We start from the raw sequence: 27,498 nt of genomic DNA, 5'->3' as shown, positions 1-27,498 counted from the left end.
CAAAAACACTGATGCAATTCTTTCCAAAAAGAGAGGGAAGCTGAGCCTGTAATGCCACCTGCTGTTATAATACAGGTCAATTAAAGGGGGAAGTTTAAGGGTCACTCAATGCGCCAGAAGAATAGGACATCTGAAGTATTAAAGGGGTTGTCACAGTTTAAAAAAAAAATAATAATATTAATTCCACACAGCTAGGAATGATCATTAAAGGGGTATTCCGGTAAAGTAAAAGAGTTTCAATTTACCTTGCAATCCATTTGTCTAGCTCCTGTGTGACATTCTTTTATTATTTTACAGCCATTCCTGCATGTGGGGGACCCCTTTTTTTTTAAAACTCAGGACATCCCTTTTTAAAAGGAATCTGTCATAAGATGTAGGCCCCTTTTGCACATTCAGTATTTGTTCCTTCATCCCTGTTGTGCACAAGTCCCTTTTTTTTATATAAAAATCGGATTAATTCTGCCTACTATAATAAGCACAGTGCTAATCCAGCTTTCAGCTGTGCAGTCAGTTCAACCAGACTGGTGGCTAAGGATATACTACCTTACAAAAACCTGGATTTTCAGGCTGTAGCAACCAGTCTAAGATTACCTAGACCAGGGATGCTCAACCTGCGGCCCTCCAGCTGTTGTAAAACTACAACTCCCACCATGCCCCGCTGTAGGCTGTAAGCTGTCCATGTATGCTGGGAGTTGTAGTTTTGCAACAGCTGGAGGGCCGCAGGTTGAGAATCCCTGGTCTAGGTCTTTATCCCAAACCAAGATTGCCCTTGAATTAAGGGAAGGAGCAAGAAGGCACCACAGGAGTTAGGGTATGTCCACCAGACATGCACACTATGGGGGATATTTATGAAACGGAAGCTACAAGGAATCAAACAACCAACGCGTTTCAGATTGGATGCCTACAGCAACAAATTATACATTTTATAAATCCTCCCCAATATATACACTGTAATTCCACATACAAGTTTCCCAAGGGGGGACAGCTCTCATTTCTTACAGTGGTCTTAAAATATGAAAGCTGTGCTGGTATTGATTGCTAGGGGCAAAAAAAGACACTTATGGGATCATTTATCAAACTGGTGTAAAGTAGAACTGGCTTAGTTGCCCATAGCAACCAATCAGATTCCACCTTAAATTTTTGGCGGCCCCTTTGGAAAATGAAAAGTGGAATCTGATTGGGTGCAATGGGCAACTAAGCCAGTCCTACATTACACCAGTTTGATAAATGACCCCATTAATTTTCAGACTACACACACGTAAGCCGTGACCGATTCAGGTCCACAAACATAATTTCCGCCATGTGTGAATGGGATTTGAAATTTTTAAAAACAAGAAATATATTTTGATAGTTGAGATGAGCAAATACCGAGATAAAAAGATCATTCAAGAAATAGATCTAGTGTGAAGAAAAATCACACCATCCCTGAGGCAATTATTTTTTTTTATAGATATATATGTCGTCATTTCAACCAACCAAAGCATAAGTGTCAAAATGACTTCAGAAAATATTCAGTTCAAGTAAATATTCACCGTCACCTCACACCTTCTCGGCCACATAACTGTCACCTGTTGGATATTGTAGGAAGAAATTGATAACTTTTTTTTTTTACATCTGGCAAACATTTTGTGCATTTTTAAAGGTAAAATGTTATTGGGGTGTATAAATGTGGTACCACAGAGTGCACTAATGCCCTAGACGGCCTTAGGGTAGATTCTGCTTAGAAAGGTGGACATAAACGTAAGATTTCCCTCCCTTCACAAATATCAGTTCTGTCTATTGCCTGGTAACTCTATACTCCCCGGAAAATTTTCTAGCATCCCAGAAAACAGATTAATACACCCATTTTTAATTTATCCAAAACAGAAAATTAATTGACTGTAGAATGTAATATACAAGTAGTGACCCCCAAATCACCTCAACTGGTTCAAAGACTGATTGTCAGAATAAACCCAGGTTCACACAATGCGGTATAAAGGTCTAACAATATGTGCCGATTCATCACTTACTGTATCTTTATAGCAGTTAAAGGTGTGTTTTTATTAATACAGAGAGTTAAAGGGGTTTTCTTATCCGAGACAATGGGGGCATAGCGCTAGGATCTCTGAAACGGACCCCCCGAAAGTGGTGGAGGGCCCACTGCGCACGCACAGCCACCCACCATTCACATTTCTTTGGGGTCGCCGAATAGTTGAACGCTGGCTCAGCTATTTCCGTCGGAGCGTTGGCCGGTCATGCGTTCCCATTCACATCTACAGGGAGAGTGCTTGGTGGCGGCCGGACCACAGTCTTACAGCCACTACTTTGGCCCGCTCCGTTCTCGATATAGGTGTGGGAGCCGCACCCATCAGACAATGGAGGCATATCCTAGCGGTATGGCCCCCCCCATTGTCTCAGATGAGACAACCCCTTTAAAGAGGATGCTCCATAATAAACACGTACCAGCAAGATATGCTAGTGTTCCGACCAATCACAAGGACGCGAACCTCACATCCCTCATTTGAATGGAGAGGCAGACGGCAGAGTATAGCGCTCGGCAACTTTCCCCAGGCTTTAAATGGAGCGACCGCCTGCCTGCGCAACCAACTCTCCACTCGAATGGGGAGACAGGATCCCTATTCTTGTGATTGCTGGCTCCTCAGCACCGAGACCCCTAGAGGTCCGACATTTATTACTTATTAGGTGGAAAGGTCATAAGTCTTGACTAAGGAAAAACCCCTCTAAAGGGGTTGTGTCACCTCAGACACTGTGTCTTGATCAGCTATTTTCAGAGCTCCCAAAAAAGTGAATTGACTCCACACAGATGTCATTCACTTAGGTGCCCCATTCTGGAGGTAGGTTCGGGCTCAGACGTGGGACCTGCACCTATCTGACATGTATCCTATTTATATTTTATCAATGTCTGAGGTGGCATAACCATTTTAAGTGATACACTTCTGACCGTTTGCAGCCACCACTGGAGGGAGCTACTGTTTCAGTTCAATGTACAACTCCAATGCTCAAGTAAGTTTCCCCTAGACGCAGCAAGTCAGAATTTCATCAAATAACTCTATACCTATGAAGGGGATTTCCAGGTTTATATTAGTACAAATAATAAAATCGAGTGTTGATCATTATAAAGATACATCAAGAAATTAACCTACACCAAATTATTCCAGACCCATTAAGATAAAAAAACAAACAAAAAAAACACGGTGTTCAGGGATGGACATTCACATTACAGTCTGAACCTCCACTCCGTAAATTTCCTATATATATGTAGTGGAAGAGATATGCATCCGTCTATTATAAAGTGTGCACACGAACTAATACTGGCCTACTGCAAACGCCATCATCAGAAACACCAAGAACGTTCTTAGAGGTTTCACTCTTCATATACTGAAATGGTTTGACCGGCCACTGACAACATACTAAAAACGCCAAAGACGTAGGAGAAAAAATTAAAATAAAAAAAAATCACAGCATGTTTCAGTTTCAGGCGTGGCGCACAGGAGGGCTGACACCACGGCGGTCCAAGGCAGAGCTCAGTAGGATAAACAGGCAGTAAATAAATATTGGCATGTTAATCACAGAACTTCAGATCCCGCGGCATAAAAAAAAAAAAAAGAAAGAACAAAATTAAATAACATAATTGTCAAAGTGGAGATCAGCACCAGAAACAACTTACGAGACCCGACCTCTGATCTGGGGAAGGAGGGGCCGGCGTCCCATGTCGCTCCCGTCTTCTGTACACAGCACCCACCCAGTGATCTTGCATATCGGTAAAGGTGTTTTGGTTAAGTAGTTTAGTGTTTCTGCATAAAGCTCGTGAACAGTGGTTTTTACTTTGATTCAAATGATTTGCGACTACAACCTACTTATTGATGGACACACGATGTGCTCAGAGAAAATAAAGCCATTTTGTTCAGAGGAATACATACGGGAGTCCATGCTACTGCGCCGACATTTAAGGAGGGACGTCCTTGCTGGCTTTTGGCTGTGGCACCTGATAAACAGTCTCTTCCACGGCACACGTCCCCGGCGTCACTTTTGGCGTATCATATAGTACCTGCGTGGACGATGAACTGTCTGTCCTAGACACAAGTTTGTTGTAAGTCCCTACTAGCACAGGAGCCTGGCCTCCCGCCCCTTTAAAAGTCGACGTTGAAGGCAGGCACATGGTTCCGGCAGGATGCGCCGACATATCCATGATGATTGGCGTAGCATACTCCGGTCCATTGGTTGGCAGGGGTTCGGCGTACGCATGGTAAATGTCCTCGTCTGGGGAGTTGTAGGAATCCAGATCGGCATACCCACCTTCTTTACCTTCCTCCGGTTTAAAGGTTGATCTCTGATGTAAGGTGCCAACTGCTCCCCCAACCAGGGGCTGGGCGTATTCTGTAAAAAAAACATTTTACCTATGAAGAACATTTACCATTGTGTGGAAGTAATGAGAACATACATAGAATATTTTTTTTCCTTTAAAGGGCATCTGTCGGCAGAATTGTACCTAAGAAACTGGCTAAGGGCTCATGCACACGGAACACATTCATTTTTTTACAGGTCCGTATATGGCACCATTCACTTCAATGGGCCCACAAAAAAACCAGAAATGACCATGAGCATTCCGTTTCCGTATTTATTCGCATTGAAATAGAACATGTCCTATTCTTCTCCGTTTGGCAGACAAGGACAGGAATTGTTCCAACAGATCTGCAAAAAACAAAACGGATGCAATATGGATGTCATCCGTTTTTGTTTTTTTGCGGATCGTGTTTTGAGGACCGCAAAATACATATGGTCGTGTGCATGAGCCCTAAGGCAGAGTTCACTCTTCAGTTATTTCAATCAGTGATTGTGAGCCAAAAACAGGTACGGGTTAAAAACACAGAACACGTGCAAATCTTTCCATTATTCCTTATCTCCGAGTAGGTTCACTACTGGTTTTGGCTGCCGAAAAGAACTAACCAAATATCTGAAGTGTGCACTTGGCCGCTGAAGACATCTGTCTTGGTCCCATGTTCATATGTGCCCGTATTGTTGAGAAAAATAAAGTTTTAATATATGCAAATGAGCCTCTAGGAGCAACGGGGGCGTTGTCATTACACCTACAGGTTCAGCTCTCTCTGCACTGTGATTGACTGAGCGAAACAGTGAACACGTCATAACGACCGGTCCTGTCAAAGTGCAGAGGGTGCGGCAGCTGCAGAGAGCGGAGCCTCTAGGGGTAACAACCCCATTTATCCTAGAGGCTCATTTGCATATATTAAAACATCATTTTTCTTAGCAATGTGGGCACATATGTACACGGAACCAACACAGATGCCAAGACCTTTAAATCCATTGCGACGACTGGAATCCAACTTTTTCCCTCCCTTATACAAAGATTAGATAGTGTTTTTTTCTCTGCAGAATCCATAAGGCTGTGGTGACAGAATATCACTTGAGAGGTGAGACTGCAGGATTCAGCTCAATTATCACCTATGGTGAAAAAAAAGGTTGCATGCCATGTTGCCATCATTGCAAAAAAAGAAAGGAGGATTTTTTGTTGTTGTTGCAATGGTCACAAGGTCAATAGCCTCTATTCCCATAGGGAAGGGTGAGGTCGGGTTAATCCTATGATGCATGCCTCTATGCCACGACAGAAGTAATTGGCTGCAGACCAAGGCTATTTGGGAGCTCATATTCGGCTTAAAAAATCTGACTGGTATTCCACCTTTTGATCCAGCTTCAGAAATGCTCCTTTTTTAACTGATCTGTATATAAATACCATAGAATGTTTGGAAACCTGCTGAGCATATAGGGGAAGTAATACTCCACCGAGCGGAGAACACTACCTGCTGACATGGTGGTCATGTCCCTTGGTCTCAGGCGGCCGACTTCACAGCTGCTGTACCTCACTGGGGTCTCATCGTGTTCAGCTGATTTGGCGGGTAGGAATTGCTTCATTCCTTTCCACCAGCCTGCAGGAAAAGAAGCCAATTTTAGGGAATCATTGCTCCCTCGACAGGATTTACAACAAGGGATCTCCAGTGACATCATCCAAAGCGGGGACAATGTATAAGAATACTATTCCACAATGCCAAATATATGTGACATTATGGACCCATTTCTATATATTTTACCTGCACGGTCCCAGTATGGCAAGTCATAAGTACCTTCTGTTTTCTTCTTTCTAACAGGGAGGAAAATAAAATAATTATTAGTGGCCTTTAGTGCAGACTATTTAGTGTTAAAAACTAATATATTTCATAGACTGTATAAAATCTAGCAGTCAGTCTCAGGTGGGAACAGTTCAGAAAAGATATGGCGATTCTGACTATACAATATATATTCCTTATACGTGGCATTAGTGCCGTTTGCCATGCAATAGCTTCTTGTGTCCAGCAGGTGTCGCTGGTGTAGTGCTCGTCAGTAGCAGAGTTTCTCACCTGTCTAATTGTGACTATAAGTACAGACTCCAGGTTACCATCTTGTACTGTATGTAGGACAGACTCCCCAATTTCTCATCACTTCCCCCATAACCCTCCTCTTCTAATTAACAGGTATATATTACCAATTTTTTTTTTTTTTACCAATTATAAACAGATACTAATGCAAATTCGTTTTTACTAGACGTTACACTTTCAGTCCACAGAGGAAGGGAACCTTGGCGCTTATAGGAGCGCGAGTGACTTTTCTTTCCTAATGCTAATCACTTTTGGGACCAAAAGTAAAACTGCTTTGATGGTTGGAAAACTCCTTTAAAAACCTGCTTTTTTTTCGGAAATTTTTCATTTTTCTCCCAATAATCTTGTAAGGGGGTTTGTTTTGTCGAGTTGTATTTTACATAAAGTTTAAAGAGTTTTTTTTTTATTTTTTCGGCGGCGGGGGCGGGGGGGGGGGGGGTTGGCGGGGGTGTATCTAAATGCAAAAAAAAACAGCAATTCAGCAATTTAAAAAAAAAATTATTTTGAAATTCATTTTTACAGCGATCACTGTGTGGTATAAATGACATGTTATCATTATGTTGTGAGTCAGTACGATTATGGCAATATTTTACTATACTGCACAACAAAAATACTTTAAAAGGGTTTTCTAAGAGTTTTGGCCTAACGGATGGCCTGTCCTCTAGATAGGTTATCAGTATGTAATCTGTGGGGGTCTGACACCTGGGACCCTGTTTGCCTTATGAAACAGCTGAACGGCGGGGGCGAGTCAGACAGTGATGACCTATTGAGAGCATAGGCCATCAGAAAAAATAAATAAAAAATAGCCCACACACTATTGGAAAACCCCTTTAATATTGTGAGCGCCATGTTTTTTTTTCACCAATCAACAGATCTGTGTGACGGCTTATTTTTGTGGGAAGATTTGACGTTTTTATTTGTACATTCTGATCATTTTTTTCCCATTTTTTTTGGGTGTCAGGGTGACCAAATGTGGCAGTTTTGGCACTGTTTTTTTAACTATATGTGTCAAACTGATCCCATCCAGGTAGTGGCTTCACTTGCGTCTGATCTGGAGGGTGCACTCACAGCACTTGCGATATCAGCAAATCAAGAATGTACATGGGAACTAGCACCTGACTGGGATGTTCACTTTTGTCCTAGGTTGGAAATACATAAAAACGTTGTCCACATTAGTAAAGGGTGCACTTTTCTTCCAGGAACAGCTCCACTCTTGTCCAGGTGCTCTGTCTCATATGGCAGCTTACCCTCATGGACATGAGAGGCGCTGCAACTAATGAAGCAGCCAAGTTTTTCTAATTTTACACAACCCCTTTAAGTGTTCCCCTGCTCAGAGCAGGTGGGAGGTCACCTTTTCAGTAAACACCCAAAAATACCAATCCCACAGCAGTAGAATATCACACTTAGGCCTCTTTTACACGGGCGTCGCGTGAGAGGGCCGGATAGGATGCAGGTGCGTCGCGGGAAAATGCACGATTTTTCCGTGCGAGTGCAAAGCGTTTTAGTGAGTTTTGCACGCACGTGAGAAAAATCAGCATGTTTGGTACCCAGACCCGAACCTCTTCACAGAAGTTCAGGTTTGGGTTAGGTGGTGTGTAGATTTTATTATTTTCCCTTATAACATGGTTATAAAGGGAAAATAATAGCATTCTTAATACAGAATGCATAGTAAAATGTCCATTGAGGGGTTAAAAATAATAAACAAATTTAACTCTCCTCATCCACTTGGTCGCGTAGCGGATCTCCTTTTCTTTCTTCAGGACCTGGGTAAAAGGACCTTTGGTGACATCACTACGAACATCACATGGTCCATCACCATGGTGAGCTCAGTGGTTAGAGTTTTAGAGTTCTAGCTTTGCACCGCTGGGATTCTGGATTGGAGTCTAGATTTGTATGTTCTCCTTGTGTTTGCGTGAGTTCTCTGGTGTCCTTCCCTATCGCAAAAACACACACATATGTTAGGGTACTTTCACACTTGCGGGCAGGACGGATTCGACAGGCTGTTCACCCTGTCGGATCCATCCTGCCGCTATTTCGCCGTGCCGCCGCTCCGTCCCTATTGACTATAATGGGGACGCGGCGGAGCTCCGGCGCAGCACGGCAGTTCGCGGTGAGAGGCCGCCGGACTAAAAAGTCAGACATGCAGGACTTTTAGTCTGTCGGCCTTTCGTTGTGTACTGCCGTGCTGCATCGGAGCTCCGCCCCCGTCCCCATTATAGTCAATGGGGACGGAGCGGCGGCACGGCGAAATGACGGATCCGACAGGATGAACAGCCTGTCGAATCCGTCCTGCCGCAAGTGTGAAAGTAGCCTTAAAGGAAACCCGTCATCAACTTTATGCTGTCCATACCAACGGCAGAATAAAGCAGAGACAGGTGAGTTGATTTCAGCGATCTGTCATTTAGAAGTTAAAAGTAAGTTGTCGCCGAGAACCAACATCACAATCATTGCAGACTGGGCTTGGAAAAGAGTCACGGCCCCACCTGAGAAGAGTCCTGGTTATTCATGAAGTCCTGCTCTCCTGCCCACCTGCTGATGACTGACCGTCTTCTACCTCGTTTTCTCCCTTTCTGTCTAGGAGAGAACTGCCAATCATCAGCAGATGGGTGAGAGAGAGCAGGAGATTATGGATAACCATGACTCTTCTCAGGTAGATTTGACTCTTTTCAAGGCCTAAGCAATGCTTATGATGCTGGATGCTCATGGAGTGACACAGCGCTGAAATCAGCATTTATGTCACTATTCTATGCTGCCCTCAGTGAGGCAAGCATAAAGTTGATGACCGGTTTCCTTAAAAGGGGTTTACAGGGCTCAATATATTGATCAATGTCAGATCGGTGGGGGTCTGACTCTCGGCAGCACAGAACAGCTGTGTGAAGGATCTTGAGGCCTATTCCCCAGCCAATGACGTCAAGTCCATCAGCGCTTGCGCAGCTCAGTCCCATTCAAGTGAATCGGATTCAGCTGCAATACCAAGCACAGCCACTATACAATGTACAGCGCTGTGTTTCGTACACTAGGGAGAGGCGATTGGTAAAGGTGCCGGGAGTCGTACTCCCACCAAAATCACATAATGGAGGAAAGGTCATCAATATTTAAATTTTGAAAAATGTGTTTCCTATGAAATTGCCTCTAGTGTGCGAGATACGGGAATATATTGTGGGCCCCACTGAGGGCAGAGGCAGACAAATCACTGTATAGCAGGAAATAAACGTAATCTAATCCTTATAATAAGCCACGTAACCAGGCAGTTTGTGATGAAAACTAATAGTGGAATACCTGATCTCGGATTATAGAAGGTTAACCATAGAAATGGTTCCTCTAGGGAAGCCGTGTGATCCCTCCTCTCCAATACACAAGCTTATAACACAATACAACGAGTCAAAATCGGACCAACCTGTTTCTCCAGTGCCAGGCGCAAACAAGCAGCACGATGATGCTGGTGCAGACCATGACTAACGCAGGGACCAGGATGGCTGCCAGGGGTACATCTGCAATCCATTAAAAAGAAGAACAGAGTGGCTTACACGCCGGTCACAGACCACATTCTTGTGTAGGTGTTGAAGTAGTAACCTCTTCCCCGTCACCAGTGTAACAAAAGCAATCAATTCACACCACACTCAGCAAAAATCAGCTGCAAAAGACTCTGATAACATGGAGGCAAAAGAAATGAATCCCTGTTAGTAATAAGATCTAAAAAAAAATATCTGTAAGGCCTTGTTCACATCTGTTTCAGAGATCTGTCTGGTGGATCCGGCGCAAATGCAGCTGTCGGCTGGGCAAAAAAAAAAACACAGCATGCAACGGTTTTTCTGTGGCTGAAACCTGGCATTTATGCAAAAAAATAAAAATAAAAATCGGCCAGCTCACCACCAGACCCCATTGCAGTCAATGGGGGGATCTGGTGGTGAAGGTAGAGGATCCAGCACGGCAGGATCCGTGAGATTCGGAAGGCTACTCTGTGCCAAAACAGCCTGCTGGAGATGTGAACGAGGTCTAACTTCTACGTCCAGGTTGGCATTTTCCATGACCTCAGTAAGATGGTGTGTAAATCCGATGGTGTGCACACGACCGCCTGTATTTGGCGGTCCGCAAAAAATACGGATGACGTAATGGCACTTGTGGGGCATAATTGTGCCTTTTCCCGACATATTACAATTAAGTATTGTATTGAGCAGAAGGTATAATGTGGTATATAACCTGTGGCATTGGTCTTTCCATCAAAACTTTGGAAATGTGTCATAACCTGAAGGATCCCATTATAAATCAACAGGCTATGATTATAGTGTGAATAGAGCTCAAGTCAAATCACGTTATATTGCCGTTTCCATTTCGGATCAGCTTTTAATATAACACGAATCTGTATCAGTTGTATACAGTATTTGTGGACTATAAGACGCACTTATTTCCCAGGAAAAAAATCCCTGCATCTTACAGTCTGCAGTCAGGGTGCTCCAGCAGTGCCAGACGCTCCAGAACGCTCATACATACGGTGCTCTGCTGGATCGAGGAGAGAGCTGTGCATCTGCAGACTGCTCTCTTTCCCTGCCCGACACAATCCATGTGATTAGTGTAGACAGGAGAGGAGGCTGAAAGCTCATTTAGCTCATGGAGAGGACTGTGAGAAACACCTCCCTCCTCATGCTGAAGGTCCCCTGGCAGCAGGGAAATACACGAAAGCTCTTGACTTAGAGTAGCTAAAAGACTTGATGATGTCACCAGTGGGAGGAGTCAGACCAATAAGATGATGACTTCACAGTAGGTACCGTATTGTACACTGCAACTTGCGCTGCTGATACTCCTATCATGTGACCACATGCGCCATTGCTGTCCGTTTCAATGGTCAAAAGATGACACACTAGGATTAACGGGAGCTGACCATAAACTGTTAACCCTCTCTATCCTAGACCATTAAGCGTTAGTTACATTGACCCGTCCACTTCATTAAATTACCAGAGAATTTCCTGTTGTGGAGGCGTCTTATAGTCAAAAAAATACAGGTATTTAGATTTCATGCTTCAGTATCACTAAGAGATTTGATCTGTAGGGGTGCAATCTCTAGGACCCCACCCATCCTGAGAATAAAGGGGCCACAGTGCTGGTTTAGTGCTACGTTTCTTTCTAGGGAGTCCCTCCGGGCCACCAGTCTTTGCAGGAAACATTCAATTGAATGGGTTTTTGCTACAGATCCCTGCACAGTGACTGGCCATGCAAGGGACAAAAGTGAAGGGGAATACAGTGTTCAACCAATGCTGTGGCCCCTTCATTCTCGGGATTGGTGGGGGTCCCAGAGGTGGGTCCTCCTCCACAAATAATAAAATGATTGCATATCCCAGCATACCATTATGGTTGCAGAGTTGCAGTAACCAGACACGGCCACTATGCAGTGCATGGTGCTGCGGTGTTCCAGTGCTGCAGCTAGTAAAAACACCTGATTGGCAGGGGTGTCAGGGGTCAGGTCTCTGCCCATCTGATATTGATGACCTAACCTAAGGATAGATCAGGCCTGGAAAAAAATCTTTTAAAGCCTAACATAGATATGGGCAATACTGCATGCACATACCATCTGCATAACCATTAAAAGGAGAGTTCCATGCAAATTCATTTTCTGACGTGCCATAAAGATGAGGATGAGAGCGGGGTCCTAGTCACGATTCCCCTCTACAGTGAGCACTTTATATTACAAAGGATAACCCCTATTTCAATTGCATTAAAATGAGTCCATAAGCAGGAATACTGAGAATGTGCTTCTAAATATACGGATCTGGAAGAAATGTGCGTAAGGTAAGGAGTGGAAAATCCCAAAATCCAAAAAAAGGTACAACCCAAGCCCTGCAGGGAATGACAGAGTTAAGGAAGATCCATCGGCCTGCGGAGGATGAGTCAGTCGGCTCAGCAGAGTTCACAGCGCTCTGATGTCAGCCCTGACATTCCTGAGCTGGAGGCAGGCAGCAAACTAGCCAAACCCTTCCATGGTTTTTAGGTGCGTCACGCTACAAGCTGAACACAGCCGCTCTGTACTAAAGAGCCAAACACTCAGACACCGTCAAGCCTGCACCATGCCTTCCATGTAAGCGGGTTACCTTTGGTAATATCTGGCGTCACCGTCGTGTTCTTGATCTCAGGAGGAGGGGTAGTCTTGTCCACTGGGAGCGGGTTGTGTTTGGCACGTGGCACAAATGCTGGAGGAGCTGTTAGTTTTGGAATGGACGCTTATAAAAAGGCAAAGAAAAAACAAGTTACAACATACATAGAAATTAAAATCTGTTGTCCTATAGATGTATACACAGTACAGAACCTGAAACATTATAGTAGCAAACAGGACGTTTTATCCGTTGTGCTCATTTGGCATCCAATTTCGTCACTTTCGTTTGCGATCCTCAAATTCCCCTCCCAAAAAAACAAAAACAAAAAACTATTTTTGAATTCTGTTCTTCTGACGGATCGGAATAACGGAAAACAAAACTGTAATTAGAACCCGGCCTAAGTAACATAAAATAACTGCTTTCACTGGCAATGAAAGTCAACCATGGGGTCACAGGGGCCAGACCTGTCGCGACCTCTTGTTCGGCAGAGAACCCTTTACTAAGAACTAGACGGACCCGGCTCATCATACACAGAGACATAAACCGTCTCTTACCAGGTATGAACTGGCACCCAAGCAGCTCCACTTTCATGGCAATCTTCTGGTTCCAGCTTGTGGGTCTGATCTTCACAAACCTTGCCACTATGGGAGGAATTAAGTTGTTTCGGACTTCTTGGAAGTAGTCAGAGTTTGCTTGAAATACCTGCAACAGGGAATATGGGGCGAGATAATCAAAGGAAATTTTGGTCAGTCGATTAGGTTATTGGGTAGACTGATCTATGTATTACATAGAGCCTAACGCATGTCAAAATCTACGTCCAGGATGGCCTTTAGGCTTATGGATTATGTCCAAGATGTAGAAATGAATTAGGGTTTGAAACACCTCCAGTGGCATTATCCCAAATTATTTCACTAGTAGAACAAGACTTTACAAAGCATAAATATCTTCAAATGTATTAAAGGCTATGGACACCTGAGCAATTATTTTTTTTTCACGTGGGGATTCTACTCATTTTGGGCTAAAAAATAAATAAATGTTCAGTCGTTTCTGAGATACAAGGGAGAAAATTAAGTCTGTCTGTGAGCTGTCAGTTTGTTTTCTTTCAATCCAGTCATCTGATGGCTCATGTGTAGCTCTGATCTCCTGATCTCAAACACTTATTTAAGCCATAGTTTTATCAGTTTGATAAGAACTGAGCCGTTATGAGGTCAGGAGAGCAGAGATAAGAGCTACACATGATGGGATTCAAAGAAAACAGACTGCGACTGCTTGCAAATAGACAGATTTTTAACCCTTGTAACTCAGAAACGGATGAATTTTCTTTTTTATAAAGACCAATTGAAAAAAAATAGTTTTTAGCTCCAAATGAGTAAAATGCAATCTCAAAGAAAATGGCCCCATAGCCTTTAAGCTCTGTGCTCCCCACCACACTCCACAGAGCCTGCTATATGTGCGGCAGATGGCACCAAGGGGTTCATAATGGAGTAATTGTCCATTACGAGTAATACGATCACTGGCATTTACCGGTCTGGGGTCAACCAGTCTATTACATCTACAATCCTGACAATGATGATTTTATATAGTGCATTCCTTTCATGAACCTCTTAAGACATAGCTACCTTTACCTTGTCTCTGTCCACGTTGGGCTCTCTGTACATTGTCCACTTTGCACCATCTTCACTGTACTCCATTTTATATGCTGTAACATAGTAATTGTGGGTGGACATTGTGGATCCAGTGGTTAGGATACCTATCAGAGGGAAGGATTTCATAGGTAAGAATTCTATTTTGCAGAGTTTAAAATAATTTTACAATTTGCAATATACCATCATTAATCTTCCAGCTTTGTCTCGTCGCCTGCCTCTCCTGCCGACATTGCACCCTCCTCCTGAGCACTTAAAGGGGTTGTCTCATCACAGACAATGGGGGCATATCACTAGGATATGCCCAAATTAGTCTTATAGATACGGGTCCCACCGCTGAGACCCGCACCTATATTTGGAATGGAGCCCCGCAAAGTGGTGGCTGGAGGACTCCAGTCCGGCCACCACCAAGCGCTCTCCCCATGGAAGTGAATGGGAGCGCACCACACATGACCGGCCACCGCTTCCATTCACTTCTGTAGGCTCGACGGAAATAACCGACCCAGCGCGCGGGTATTTTCAGCGGCCCCATAGAAAAAGAATGGAGGGCTGCTGCGCATGCGCCCTCTATCACTATCGGGGCTCCGCTCCCGATATAGGTGTGGGTCCCAGCGGTGGGACCCACACCTACAAGACAATGGGGGCATATCCTAGCAATATGCCCCATTGTCTGAGATGAGACAACACCTTTAAAGGTGAAATAACCTGCCTGGAAGTTCTCTTTATCTACCATCAATCTCCGTTAGCGAGAACAGCCCCTGATAGACATAAGAGATGAGCGAAGAGACTTTGGATGCTACGTCCGAAGTTGCTTCGCTAAAAAATTCGTTATAATACTGTACTGAGATTCATCTCTGTACAGTATTGGAATGTATGGGCTCCGATGAGCCGAAGTAAGTCATTCACTAAGTCGTGTGAGACCTAGTTAATTGATTATTACAGTGAAAAACTTTGGAAGTGAACTCTGCTTTGGTTCCAAGGTACCACTCGGAACAGAAGCAAAGTTTGGTTCCAAGTTTTGAAGCGGTTTTTCACCGAAATAAATTACCAAAGTTATTCAACGAAGTCACACACGACTTTGTAAATGACTTACTTCGGCTCATCGGAGCCCGTACATTCTAATACTGTATGGAGACTTATCTCTGTACAGTATTATAACAAATTTTTAGCGAAGCGGCTTCGGATGTAGCATCTCTAATAGGCATCTCGCACGTAGTTTCCTAGATGCCACCAAGGGTTGCAGTGATTCAGACTGATATAGAAGCACTTTTTGTTTTTAACTTGTTGATGTTTTTTCTATTTGGTGACAACTACTGGAGGCAATATTTGACTAAATTTCGTGTGTAAACCTTAGTTTCAGAGTGCATAGGGACACCCCTCAACTGGTAATATCTAGATGTCAATTTATTTTGATATTTTTAATTGGAACGGCACAAGACAGGTGCAAGAAAAGATGCTCCAGAACGGTTAGTAGAAGAAGAATTATTTACTTGAAAAGAATGTCAGGAGAGCAGACAGGTCCTCTAACGCCACTGGGGTGGCATTTGGACATTATGGAATTGTGCGTTTTGTTAGGAGTGGTGGGGGCGTCAGTAAGAGTAGTTTGTATATGTTAGAACAACTGGTATATGGTCACGGCAGGGACTGGTACTACTACTCAGGTATATCTGGGGTTTCCGAGCTGGCTCCTTGACCTGGAGAAGGATTTGTGCAGGTCAGGGGTAAGTAATTTTAATTTTACAAGGGTGTCAGTCTTACACCTCTTTGTGGTTTACAATGCGCAGTATGATTTTCAGTTGAGACCCCTTAAGCGCACTGCTACCTTATGCAACAGTCGTGCCGCTGTATTGAAACTTGTAAGGCTATGAATATGGAAATCTCCACCACAATTCCAGGAAAAGTATGAGAGTTTGTACAGACCTGTGACTTTTGTCAGCTTGTTCAGATCGATCTGCAGCCACTGGTGCTCATCGCTGGGTGATGCAGCCCAGGCGGGCCCCTGTTTTTTCAGTCTGGCCCTCTCAGGCTTCCATATATTAATCTGCCCTGCAAGGTCTGTCCATTCCAGAACCGATGAGGCCGTTATTTGAGAATCAGGAATAGCCCCGTTTTCCATTCCCAAAAATCCATAGCAGCCTATAGAAAAATCATGATTACATTATATATTTTTTTTATGCACATTTTATGTGGATTTCCACATCTCTATTGAGGTTAGTATTGCATAGTGTGGTGACCCAATATGGGCAGATATCAATGTAACCTCCACAAACTACAACCTATACTTCGAAATCGGAGCGGGAAGCGAGCCACATCTAGTGCAAATTTACGGAAATCTGGAAAAAGTCTAGCACCCAGTTGTGCTTACAAATGAAATCTGTGTCTTAGGATCTGCTTACATATGCGTTGGAACCTCATTTGGTAATTTTGTCAGATTTGATGGAAAGAATAGCGATGTATACGGTGCTTCTCTTGCTGTCACAACACCAGAATCCAAGATGGAACCCACAGGACCCCATTATAAGTCAATGTGTCCTCTGGGACCCACTGGGATTCACTGTACCATGGATACGGCACAGCATCGTGGCCTTTGTAAGAGGGTTTGTGTTAACATAGCCTTAAAGGGGTTGTCCCATGAAAAATATTCTACAGTTTTCAGATCAGCACCTGGATCTGAATTCATTTGTAATTGCATGTAACAATTTAAACATTTAGCATAGCCACCGAGTTATTCAAAAGAATGTATCTGTATAGCGCCACCTTCCATTTCTTTGACCTGCTCACTGAGATGGCCGCACATGCTCAATGTCATCCTTCAACTGCCTCCTGAGCTGTGAGAGGTAGAGCTGAGACACGCCCCCTGAGCTGCAGCAGAAAGGACACTCCCCTTGAGCTGTCAGCTGGATATAAATCTAGCAGAGCAGTGAATATGAAATCTCTGGATCCATGTGAGGTACAGGGCTGGTTCTAGCTTTGTTAGAAAGAGGTAGTCATTTTCTATTGATCTCTCTGATTTTTATATTTTTTACGTTAGTCATGGTATAACCCCTTTAAATGGAATGTATCATCAGAAAATGACCTAAATCTTTTTAGACTTTTTAGTGATTTTTTTAAATTTATTCTCCATGTCACCATCTATTATTGGTATAATAATAAAAAAAAAAAAAAAAAAAAAAAAAAAAAAAAAATTGTAAAAACATGCAGTTTTCACGCTGACCACTAGACCAAAAATAAGTCAAAACTTCCTACCATTTGACAGCAGCCAGATGGGCCAAAGACAATGACTTTGTTAACTTCTATGGGAGAGTCAGAAGGGAGCGGATAAGCTCAGATATTCCCTTTTGTGACTGGTGGATCCTGTGTTATCATTACAGAGGTGCTATCTGTCTTTGTAATTCTGTCTGTGATAATGAGATGACTGCTGAAAAGTTACGTGTACAGAACAGGAAGTCACAACATATTTTAGGCCTAGCAGTCAGTGTGAAAATTGCATAATTTAAAAAATTACTTAAAAGGAAAAAAAAAAAAAATACATAAAAAAAAGTAAATTAAACAAAAAATTGTGATTTTAAACAACTGGTCATTTTCTGATGACACATTTATGATTCCTTGTAATCTTTCAAAGCAGTCAAGTGAAAAGGAGTCTGAGAATTACCATTACTTTATTATAGCAATGAATAATATACATACCACTAGTCTTGAATGTGAAGAGTGTAGATGACAAAGAGCCCCTTTAAGAAGAAAAAAAAAAATAACAGGCCTTTAATATTCTTAGGTCCCAGAAAAAACCCTCCAAGCATTTTATTTGGGACTTTTGAAACTGCATAATTTTTCTAAGACTTTCCAATAGTTAAAACACTAATCATCCAGAATCTGAAAAACTTCGTCTCTTTGTCCGCAGCAAGGATCCTGCAGGTCAGGGACAGGACCGGCATCCAGTTTTACAGCAATTCCGTGACTAATCATTTTACATGCACAGTTTGCCAGTGTCAGGGAATAAAGGGAACAGAGGACTACTACTAATACTCACGTCGTAGATGTAACATTGTTTGCCTGAGCAGTGTCGTAATACGCAATGCCGTTACTGATCACAACGCTTATTGGTCCTCCGAGTGCGTTCGACACCACCCCTGCATGTATCCCCGCCATGCACAGCAACGACGACTGAAAAATAACATATCTTCAATAGACATCAGCAGATGGAATAACCACTCTTCATATAATTATACTGTCACACTACTACCAGGAGAAGCCGTGCAACCAGCATCACCAAGACATGCTATCACATACTGCATACCACCACAGCAGCACAGAGGATCATTGGTTGGCTATACTGGCTACGGGTATATTCATAGTGTGTGCTGTGATCAAATTACTTTTTGCTGTAATTAACATACCAGTTTTTTTAAAAATTGCTACAGATCTGTAGCATTTTACTGCAATAGTGGCAAAAAAAAAAAAAAGTGAATTTATATGAAATAATAGTAACATAAAAAATAAAATAATTGGGATCAATGAGGCACAGGATATTACTGTCCAACAAACTGCAGCCAAGTGACACCAGACATATGAAACAGGAGGCAAATAGAGGTACAGTAGGGTCCAGAAGATGTCCATAGCCATGTCCATAAAGCCCCTAGACTAGGACAGCTCATCACCATTATACTTCGTCTCCACCGTACAAAGCCAGAAGGTGCAGTCTCAGATGATCGTCGTTATGGAGGTGGACGGGATCTTTTATATACAGTAACTACAGGTTTGTGCTAAGCATTGGGCGCAGCACTGTGATGACACACATGGCGTATCATATACAAAGCATTTACTGTAATATCACATGCACAAAGGTCATGAACTCAGTGAACTTTTCAACTGTGAAATTTTTCGGGATAACACAATAAAGGCCATCAGTAATTCCATCAGTTTAAGGAGTGTGAAGTGCCTGCGTGTGTGGAGGCCCTGGCCGCCCGGCATTCCTAGACACATACAGCTGATGCACTGGGAAAAAGCTTATAAGACTTGACAGCTCCCAACCTAGAGAGTAATTGCTTTGATCACCAAGTTCTCAAGTAAAGTTTCTTCAAGGTAAACTAAACTTTATAACGACTCCACAACTTAGGTAAAGCTATTCCCATCTTGCAATGTCATGGTGTATCACTGGGAGAAGCCATTACTTTATGATCTGTAGAGGTCCCACCACTGGGAAGAATGAAGAATGAAGGGGCTACTCATTTCCTGCTGCATCCTCTAAATTTTCCTTGCACAGTCCGGCTGTGCAAGGAAAATTTAGAGGACGCAGCACGAAATGAGTAGCCCCTTCCTGCAGCACTGGTTTAGTTTGGTGTCCCCTGTTTTTCCCTACAGTGTGGCGTCCGACCACCTGCTGTGCAGTAAGCTACAGCGCGATCTCATTTAAATGAATGGAGATGGCACACTCAACTATCCGGTAGTTGAGTGTGCCATCTCCATTCATTTAAATGAGATCGCGCTGTAGCTTCCTGCACAGCAGGTGGTCGGACGCCACACTGTAGGGAAAAACAGGGGACACCAAACTAAACCAGTGCTGCAGGCCCTTCGTTCTCAGGCCGGTGGGAAGTCCCAAGGTGGGGCCTTTAACAATCATAGTGCTCATCTTCAGGACAAGTCAAACTTGGACCAGAGGGGGTCTGATTTCCAGCACCCCCGCTGTTTTAAGAGGCTGCGATGCTCCGGTGAGTGCTGTGGCCTCTTCCTAGGCCAGTGACATCACATTTATCGGTCACATGGCCTCTTCCTAGGCCAGTGACATCACATTTATCGGTCACATGGCCTCTTCCTAGGCCAGTGACATCACATTTATCGGTCACATGGCAGCTCAGTCCCATGTAACTCAACCATGTATATCGCTGAGTTAGCTATGCTGTGAGGAGGCCGCCGCGATCACTGGTGCTGGAAGTTGCATCTCCACCATCAAATATTGATGAACTATCCAAGAGGACAGGCCATCAATATTGTATTCCTGGAAAACTCATTTAAAGAATGAATTAAATGGTATTACAGCCATTTCATCAGAGGGAAATACAGGTGTACATGGTACATAGGGAAAGGAACCTATAGGTTCCTACAGAAAGTTGTACAATCAAGAGCGAAAAACAAAATATACATACATCTCTGTAACCAACTGGGATAGTTCCTGAGATTTCTCCAAAAGGTGTCAGACAACCGGCCGGACAGTACTTTCTGCAAGATTTATGAAAAAAAAAAAAAGGCCATAAGTACTTTGTTGCACAGCCTAGATAGTATTACTTATGGTGACAGCAAGCAAAACTTATCCCGAGAGAACAGCTGCCCACTAATAGTTTTAAAGGGTTCTCTGGGAATTAAGAAAAGGAAAATACTTAAATATTGCTTTATTATAAATATATTCCCAAATACATTTCATTAGTTATAATGTCTCGTTTTGTCTGGGGAGCAATCCGGTAAAAGGTTTTTTACAGTACAAATTAATTCCTGAAGTCCCGCGAAACTTTGCAAAGTAATAACTTCGGCTCATAGGAGCCAATACATTCTAATACTGTACTGAGCGCTCGCTCCGTACAGCATTCTAACAAAGTTTTATGCGAATAGACTTCGGATGTTTCATCCAAAGTCGATTCGCTCATCCCTAATTATGATCCTGAACAGAGATTCAGATGAAGATCATATTAAGCTGTATTCAGGATTATAATCCATGACAAGCAGAGCTCTTTACCTCAGTGTTGTGAAGTAACTTGTCCCCTTGTGTGATTAGGACAGGTTTTGTCTGTACTAATAGGACGGCGGCCATTTTATTTCTCCTAATAATTGCTCCCTAGACAAAATGAACCATTATTGCTAATGAAATGTATTTGGGAATATATTTATAATAAAGCATTTTTTGTAATTTTATTTTCTTAATTCCTGGAGAACCCCTTTAAGATAAAGTGTTTTATTAGAATCTAACATTATATCTACGGTAGGTCTTTATGATAGATACAGATTCTCCCGGCAGAGATCCAGCTACTAGACAGTCTTAGGTGTAATGCTCCCCGGGAAGAAAATATGCAAAAGAGTGAAGAAAAGGGTCTCTAGTCCCATCCCTACAAGAGGCAGTCTTCTTTCTTCTGGAGGACAGCGATTTTGCACATCTTCACAATAAGCCTAATCATTATGTTAATGGATACTTAACACACTACCTGTATTCAGGTTCAGAAAACCGGCTTGCCTTCTCCAAACAGGTTATAAGATCTGGAAAGTGAAGGATACGATACACATTAAGAACAGAGTGTCAGAAGCTACAACATAAGTATACGGATTGTAGACGTCTAGGGTCTTCAGGCTGGGCCCTTCACTGGTCAGTAATATGAAGCTCAGTCTCTTCATATTTGACCCAGGTATTTTCTGATTGCCAAATCTAAAGTCAACAGGGCTGTAATGCGCACGTGATCCTCAACGACTAGAGGGAGGAAACTGGATAACCGATCAGAAAGGTGGCCATATACCCAGGTTATCCGTCGGCCAGACAGCTAATCCTCGTGCATGTGTTCTCAAAATGGAGAAAGGAATAAGCTGTTGCCAGACACCGCCAGCAGTGACTTATGTCCTCCGAGAATAAGGACTATGCAGGTTGAAATCGATGGGGGAGAGTTGGGAGGCCCATATACATTAGATGGCCGGCAGATCCTGCCAAAATAGGCATGTTCGGCCAGTGTTCTGCTAATGTATAGTCATTCACTGGTCCCAGTGGTCACATCATGGCTGAGGGCAGTGAATAGCAGCACTGATACACATGACGAGAGACGGGATATTACACTTGCAGTCCACAGGGAACCAAAAGAAGCATTGACAGGACCCTCAGCACTGGAACAGAGCGCCCGGTGAACATGTGATTGGATTTTTTATGTTAAATGCATTAGAGCCCTTAAAAGGGGTTGTCTGGGTTCAGAGCTGAACCCGAACATATCCCCATTTTCACCCGGGCAGCCCCCCTGACTTGAGCATCGGAGCAGTTCATGCTCCGATGCTCTCCTTTGCCCTGTGCTAAATCGCGCAGGGCAAAAGGCATTTTCAGGAGTTCCGGTGACGAACCGGGCTCTCCATGGGGCTGCCAGGAAGCCCGGTGACGTCACCGGCACTGATGGGTGGGCTTTAGCGCTGCCCTAGCCAGTAAAACGGCTAGGGCAGCGCTAAAGCGCGCCCATCAGAGCCCGTGACGTCACCGAACACAACGCAGGGCAAAGGAGAGCATCGGAGCATGAGATGCTCCAATACTAACATCAGTGGGGTTGCCTGGGAGAAATTATGGGTATGTCCGGGTTCAGCTCAGGGGTTTCCGGAAATTTTTTAACTGATGATCTGTGTGTGTGTGTGTGTGGGGGGGGTCAGACACTCGGGATCACTGCCGATCAGCTGTTTGAGAAGTCATCAGCGCCCGCAGTAGCGCCACGGCCTTGAGTCGGCTTACTAAGCAGTAGCGGCTGTGCTTGGTATCGCAGCTCAGCCCCATTCACTTCAATGGGGATGAGCTGGGCCTAGGTCATGTGACGTCATATGGACTAGGGAAAGTTGTGAGAGGGCTGCAGCGCCAGTGACTTCTAAAACAGCTTATCTGTGGTGTCCCGGGTGTCGAACGCCCACTGGTCAAACACTAATGACCTAGAATGATTTAAAAAAAAAAAAAAAAAAAAAAAAAAACAACAACAGAAAACCCCTTGAATTCATTTTAGCTCAGAGGTCGGAGAACTGTAACAGCATATTAGAGGAAAGCTGTATGATCTAGAACTTTCTGCGGAAGCAGCGTCGCTCTAGATTGTGGACTATCTTAAAGTGTACCTACATTTCAGATAAAAAAGCTGCCACGTGTGTATACATGAGTGATAGGACTATGGTAGCCTTTATTATGTCTCCCCATTGACAGCACCTAGAGACAGTAAATTCTTCTCCCTAACTCTAAATCAGAATATAAGACCTCATATACAAGTACTGAGCATTACTGATGTGAATAATGCAATTGGGGTCAGATATAAAACCTGCTGCTCACTCGTCCTCCCCCAACCCTCTCCACAGACTTCTATGGGATAATGTAACCCGATCCCTCAGTGAACAGGCAGCAGTCTTGGCCTCACAACACAGAATTATCACATAATTCAGAGAGAACAGTAGGGATGCATTACACTCCCCAATCTTCAGACAGGACGAGCAGTGCTTGTTTGTATCGGCTTATTACATAGGCTGATGCAAAGTATATGGGGGAGGAACGATCGCTACCGCAGGTGATCCTTCCACGTTCAGTTCTACTGATTATCGGCACCACGCCCCCGATTACACAGGGCAGCATGCTGCTAAAAATCAGAGGCAATCTGCCACCATCGAGTATTTGCTCATCTCTCAACTGAAATCATCAGGAATAAGTGTTTCTACGAATGCTTCTTCCCGATAATTGTCAACATATTTAATAGCTGTACAGGAAAGGGGGGGGGGGGGGGGGGGGGGGGGCGAGAAAACAGCCAATAACTGCAGAACAAGGCATTTTTTTTCTGATCAGATATATTACAAAGCTTCTTCTATTCACGGGGACTATTGATTTATGCTGAGATGTGTGAAAAGTAAACGTTCTTGTTATAGGTTATACTACAAGGACTCGTCCACAATGCCTCCACACCTCCGCTAATCATTTCCACTGTTCTGCTGCATCCTAAGGGCAGATCCTGAAGATGACTGACAGCAGTGGGGACCATCCCCCTGGACAAAACAGCACAGCATGCCGGCAAAGGACCCACCAATGAACACACCCCAAATCACTCACGACATACACGGGCATCTTTCTAAACATATCACCCCTGGTTTATGGGATAGAACTAGTGACAGGTTCCCTTTAAAGCGTCCACTCCTTTAGGTCTGAATACTCGAAGCTTCTCTGTGTCCTCGGGATGAGACGTCTTTACATTTATATTTAAGGCAAGCTGAAGAAATGAAAGGGAATTGATGTGATCTCAAGGGCATTGTGCTCGTAAGGAGAGGAAACAAACAGCTTGGCCTTCTTGGCTCAGAGACAGAAGCAGAGATTTCCATATTTCTTCCAGAAAAAGGGACAGAATAAATAAATAACTGGAGCACAATGGGAAGAGACAGAACGGAGATGGACAGCAATTTAAAGAGGACCTGTGCTTGGTAGGCTTGAGCAAATCGCGCTTCGAATCATAGATCCAAAGTCGATTTGTTCAAAAACTTTGTGGTTAAAAGGAACCTGTCACCTCAAAAATGCATTTACACCGGCCAGCTGTACCTCATAGTAGCTCACAGCCTTAATAATCATATGTTTCATCCTGTTGTCCGATGCTGCACAAGTTCAGAAAACGCAGTTTTATTCTCCATCAGCGCTGTAGTGCCGGCCAGCTTGAAGTTGAAGGGGGCAGCGGCCTCCTTGCTTCAAGTCAAGGTAACTACGGCCCCTAACCGTCCCCTCTTGCCTGAGAGTGACAGCCTGCAGTGCGGCCGCAAGTGACTTGAAGAAGGGAGGCCGCTGCCCCCATGACTATAGCGCTGATGGAGAATAAAACAGTGTGTTTTGAACTTGCGCAGCATTGGACAACAGGATGAAATATATGATTATTTACAGGCTGCGGGCTACTATGTGGTACTGCTGGCGGGTGTAGATGCATTTTTGAGGCGACAGGTTCCCTTTAATGCTGTTTCCGTACGGCATTAAAACGTATCACAAAATGAATATTTCTGTGAATTACTACTGTATTCATAGCTGCGTATTTATAAACATTTTAAAATAGGAATCTGAAGTGGGCTTTGGTACCGAGGTACCAGCCAGTACCAAAGCCCCCTTTGGATTTCCTATTTTAAGACGTTTTTAAACACACAGATAGGAATACAGTAATAATTCACCAAAGTCTTGCGGGAAGAAGTTTGGCTCCACGGAGCCAATACATCATAATACTGTATGGAAACCGCATTAATCACGACGTTTCTGAACAAATCGACTTCGGATCTATGATCGAAAGCTCGATTCGCTCAAGCCTAGTGCTTGGCCAAACAGAACGTGCATGTGTAGGAGGGGGGATTTGGAGAGGTCGCTAGCGGCTGTCTCACAATATCTCTATCTATTTCATGTTCCACCCATTTCAATTCCCACAGCGATCATCCAAATCTTCATAAACAGGAAAGTACTGTCACTAACTAGAAAGATTTGCCATTCTGGAATCTACAAAAGGCTAATAAAATAATAATTTTGTTGCCACCCAGCTTTCCTGGGAACTGATAACTAAGAAACCGTTTAAAAAAAATAAGAAGAAATAAATCTGGCTGCATACACAGAACACACGTCTGCAGAAAGCAAGGCAAAGCTAAGCTTACAGTCAAACCAACGCACGTCTTCGTCGGTGTAGTGTGCGTCATCCCCTCTGGATACACAGATGGAAGGCAATACATTGGTAAGGAGGAACCGCCAGGAAACCCCAATCAGCCCCCACAACATCAAGCTTTACGCCAATGCAAAGCAACCGATACCTGTTTTATTTGAGGTGGAATACGAAGCCAGAAAGCCTCTCCCAGAGATGTGGATCCCGCTCATGAACAGCACTGTGACCTCATGGCTCTTGGACTCGACGACGTCTTCTGGCTTTAATACCAAGCCGCAGTACTTCGCCCCTGGCCAGAGTGGGAAAGACAGGAAAGGTTTAATGGAGAGAAACAAGTGACTTCCAGCATGGCTACATCAGCTTCTAGGGGAAGTAGCAAAACGTTAACAGTCATTTCTTCTTTCAATGCAGTGTGCCTGGTACTACAGAAAATGTACTTGAATGGGGCTGAGGTGCATTATCATGCACAGCCACATGTAGAGATGGGGCGCTGTGTCTGGCCGCAGACTAGGTGGATGGGGCTTTAAGAAAGCCATCCGTATGGAGTGGGAAAAAAGCAAAATTATGTTGAGGATGTCGTGAATTGTCACTGGATTTCACTCATTCAATGTATAGGTGCTGACACATCAGCCCTGGTCGTGCGCATCTGCACATCATTTCATATTGTTCGGAGGTGCTGGTCTAAGGATAGGTTCACACCTCCCTTTAGCGGATCCAGCAGGTTGTTATTTCACACTCCCGTTTTGCGCGGATCCGTTCGGATAATACAACTGTCTGCATCCATTCAGAACAGATCCGTTTGTATTATCTTTAACATAACATGAAAAGGGTCGCCTAGCTGAAGGAGGTACAAATTAGGATCACCTATAATATACTGCAATCATGAAAAAAACTATTTTAGAGGGGGGCAGTATCACAAATTAAGACTTAAAGGGTTTCTGTCACCCTGCAAAACTCATTTTTTTTTTTTGGGATAGTTAGATTGCTCATAGTGCGATATAGCAGAATATAATGCTCTTACTTTCATGCGGCCGATTCTTTATAAAACGAACTTTTATAATATGTAAATGAGGGCTCTACCAGCAAGTAGGGCGTCTACTTGCTGGTAGCTGCTGCAGAAATCCGCCCCTCGCCGTGTTGATTGACAGAGAAGACGTCATCGGCGCAGGCGCACTGAGGGAGTGCTGAGGAGACGAGCCTCCTCATCTCAGAGCGCCTGCGCCGAATGACGCGAGGCGCGCGATTTTTGAATTACTGACAGGGCCGGCCGGAGGAGGAGATCACGGCTGGCCCTGTCAATCAACACGGCGAGGGGGCGGATTGCTGCTGCGGCTACCAGCAAGTAGACGCCCTACTTGCTGGTAGAGCCCTCATTTACATATTATAAAAGTTCGTTTTATAAAGAATCGGCCGCATGAAAGTAAGTAAGAGCATTATATTCTGCTATATCGCACTATGAGGAATCTAACTATCCAAAAAAAAAAAATATGAGTTTTGCAGGGTGACAGAAACCCTTTAACGTTTAATAAAGTAGGTATAAAAAAAAAAAATACACAAAAAGGGACAAGCCTAGAGACTCCCCTAGGGCAGTGATGGGGAACCTTTCAGAGACCAAGTGCCCAAACTGCAACCAAAAACCCACTTATTTAATGGCAAAGTGCCAACAAGGCAATGTAACCTGAATACTACAGTCCAGTATAGTATATCTTCCATGTACTTTATCATTTACCTATAATACCCGACTACATTCAATGGACTGCCTGTGCTGTTCATAGTGCGCCCTGCGCTGATGAATGGCAGGAATAGTCTAAGGCATATTGGTACACAATAGACTTTTTCCAGGGTGCGGGTGCCCACAGAGGGCTCTGAGTGCCGCCTCTGGCACCCATGCCATAGGCTTGCCACCACTGCCGTAGTGTAATGAACCCCCAAAAGGACGAACAAACATAGAATCAAACAAAAAGAAGTGTGCTAACAACTA

The 27,498-nt window shown here is 43.7% G+C and overlaps 1 protein-coding gene across 2 annotated transcripts in view; it reads right to left on the bottom strand.

The window, feature by feature from the left end:
• Nucleotides 1–3,798: 3,798 nt before the first annotated feature.
• Nucleotides 3,799–27,498, bottom strand: part of DCBLD2 (discoidin, CUB and LCCL domain containing 2) — a 67,055-nt gene continuing 43,355 nt past the window's right edge. Inside the window, exons 3-15 of one of the 2 annotated variants that reach the window (XM_040423289.1) lie at nucleotides 25,666–25,806; nucleotides 21,345–21,396; nucleotides 20,298–20,370; nucleotides 18,185–18,318; nucleotides 17,845–17,885; nucleotides 16,078–16,293; nucleotides 14,140–14,264; nucleotides 13,069–13,216; nucleotides 12,512–12,640; nucleotides 9,826–9,919; nucleotides 6,138–6,154; nucleotides 5,817–5,942; nucleotides 3,799–4,377 (exon numbers count right to left, since the gene is read on the bottom strand). In XM_040423289.1, coding sequence (XP_040279223.1) covers nucleotides 3,947–4,377; nucleotides 5,817–5,942; nucleotides 6,138–6,154; nucleotides 9,826–9,919; nucleotides 12,512–12,640; nucleotides 13,069–13,216; nucleotides 14,140–14,264; nucleotides 16,078–16,293; nucleotides 17,845–17,885; nucleotides 18,185–18,318; nucleotides 20,298–20,370; nucleotides 21,345–21,396; nucleotides 25,666–25,806 — 1,727 coding nt within the window. In that variant the 3' untranslated portion in view covers nucleotides 3,799–3,946. Of the gene's footprint in view, nucleotides 4,378–5,816; nucleotides 5,943–6,104; nucleotides 6,155–9,825; nucleotides 9,920–12,511; nucleotides 12,641–13,068; nucleotides 13,217–14,139; nucleotides 14,265–16,077; nucleotides 16,294–17,844; nucleotides 17,886–18,184; nucleotides 18,319–20,297; nucleotides 20,371–21,344; nucleotides 21,397–25,665; nucleotides 25,807–27,498 lie in introns of both variants that reach the window. The other variant, XM_040423288.1, reaches the window with a different exon arrangement.

This window comes from Bufo bufo, chromosome 3, assembly GCF_905171765.1.
Source record: "Bufo bufo chromosome 3, aBufBuf1.1, whole genome shotgun sequence".
In the NCBI taxonomy this organism is placed as follows: Eukaryota; Metazoa; Chordata; class Amphibia; order Anura; family Bufonidae; genus Bufo; species Bufo bufo.
The sequence above is the reverse complement of the archived record's forward strand: the minus strand, read 5'-3'. Positions and strand labels throughout refer to the sequence as shown.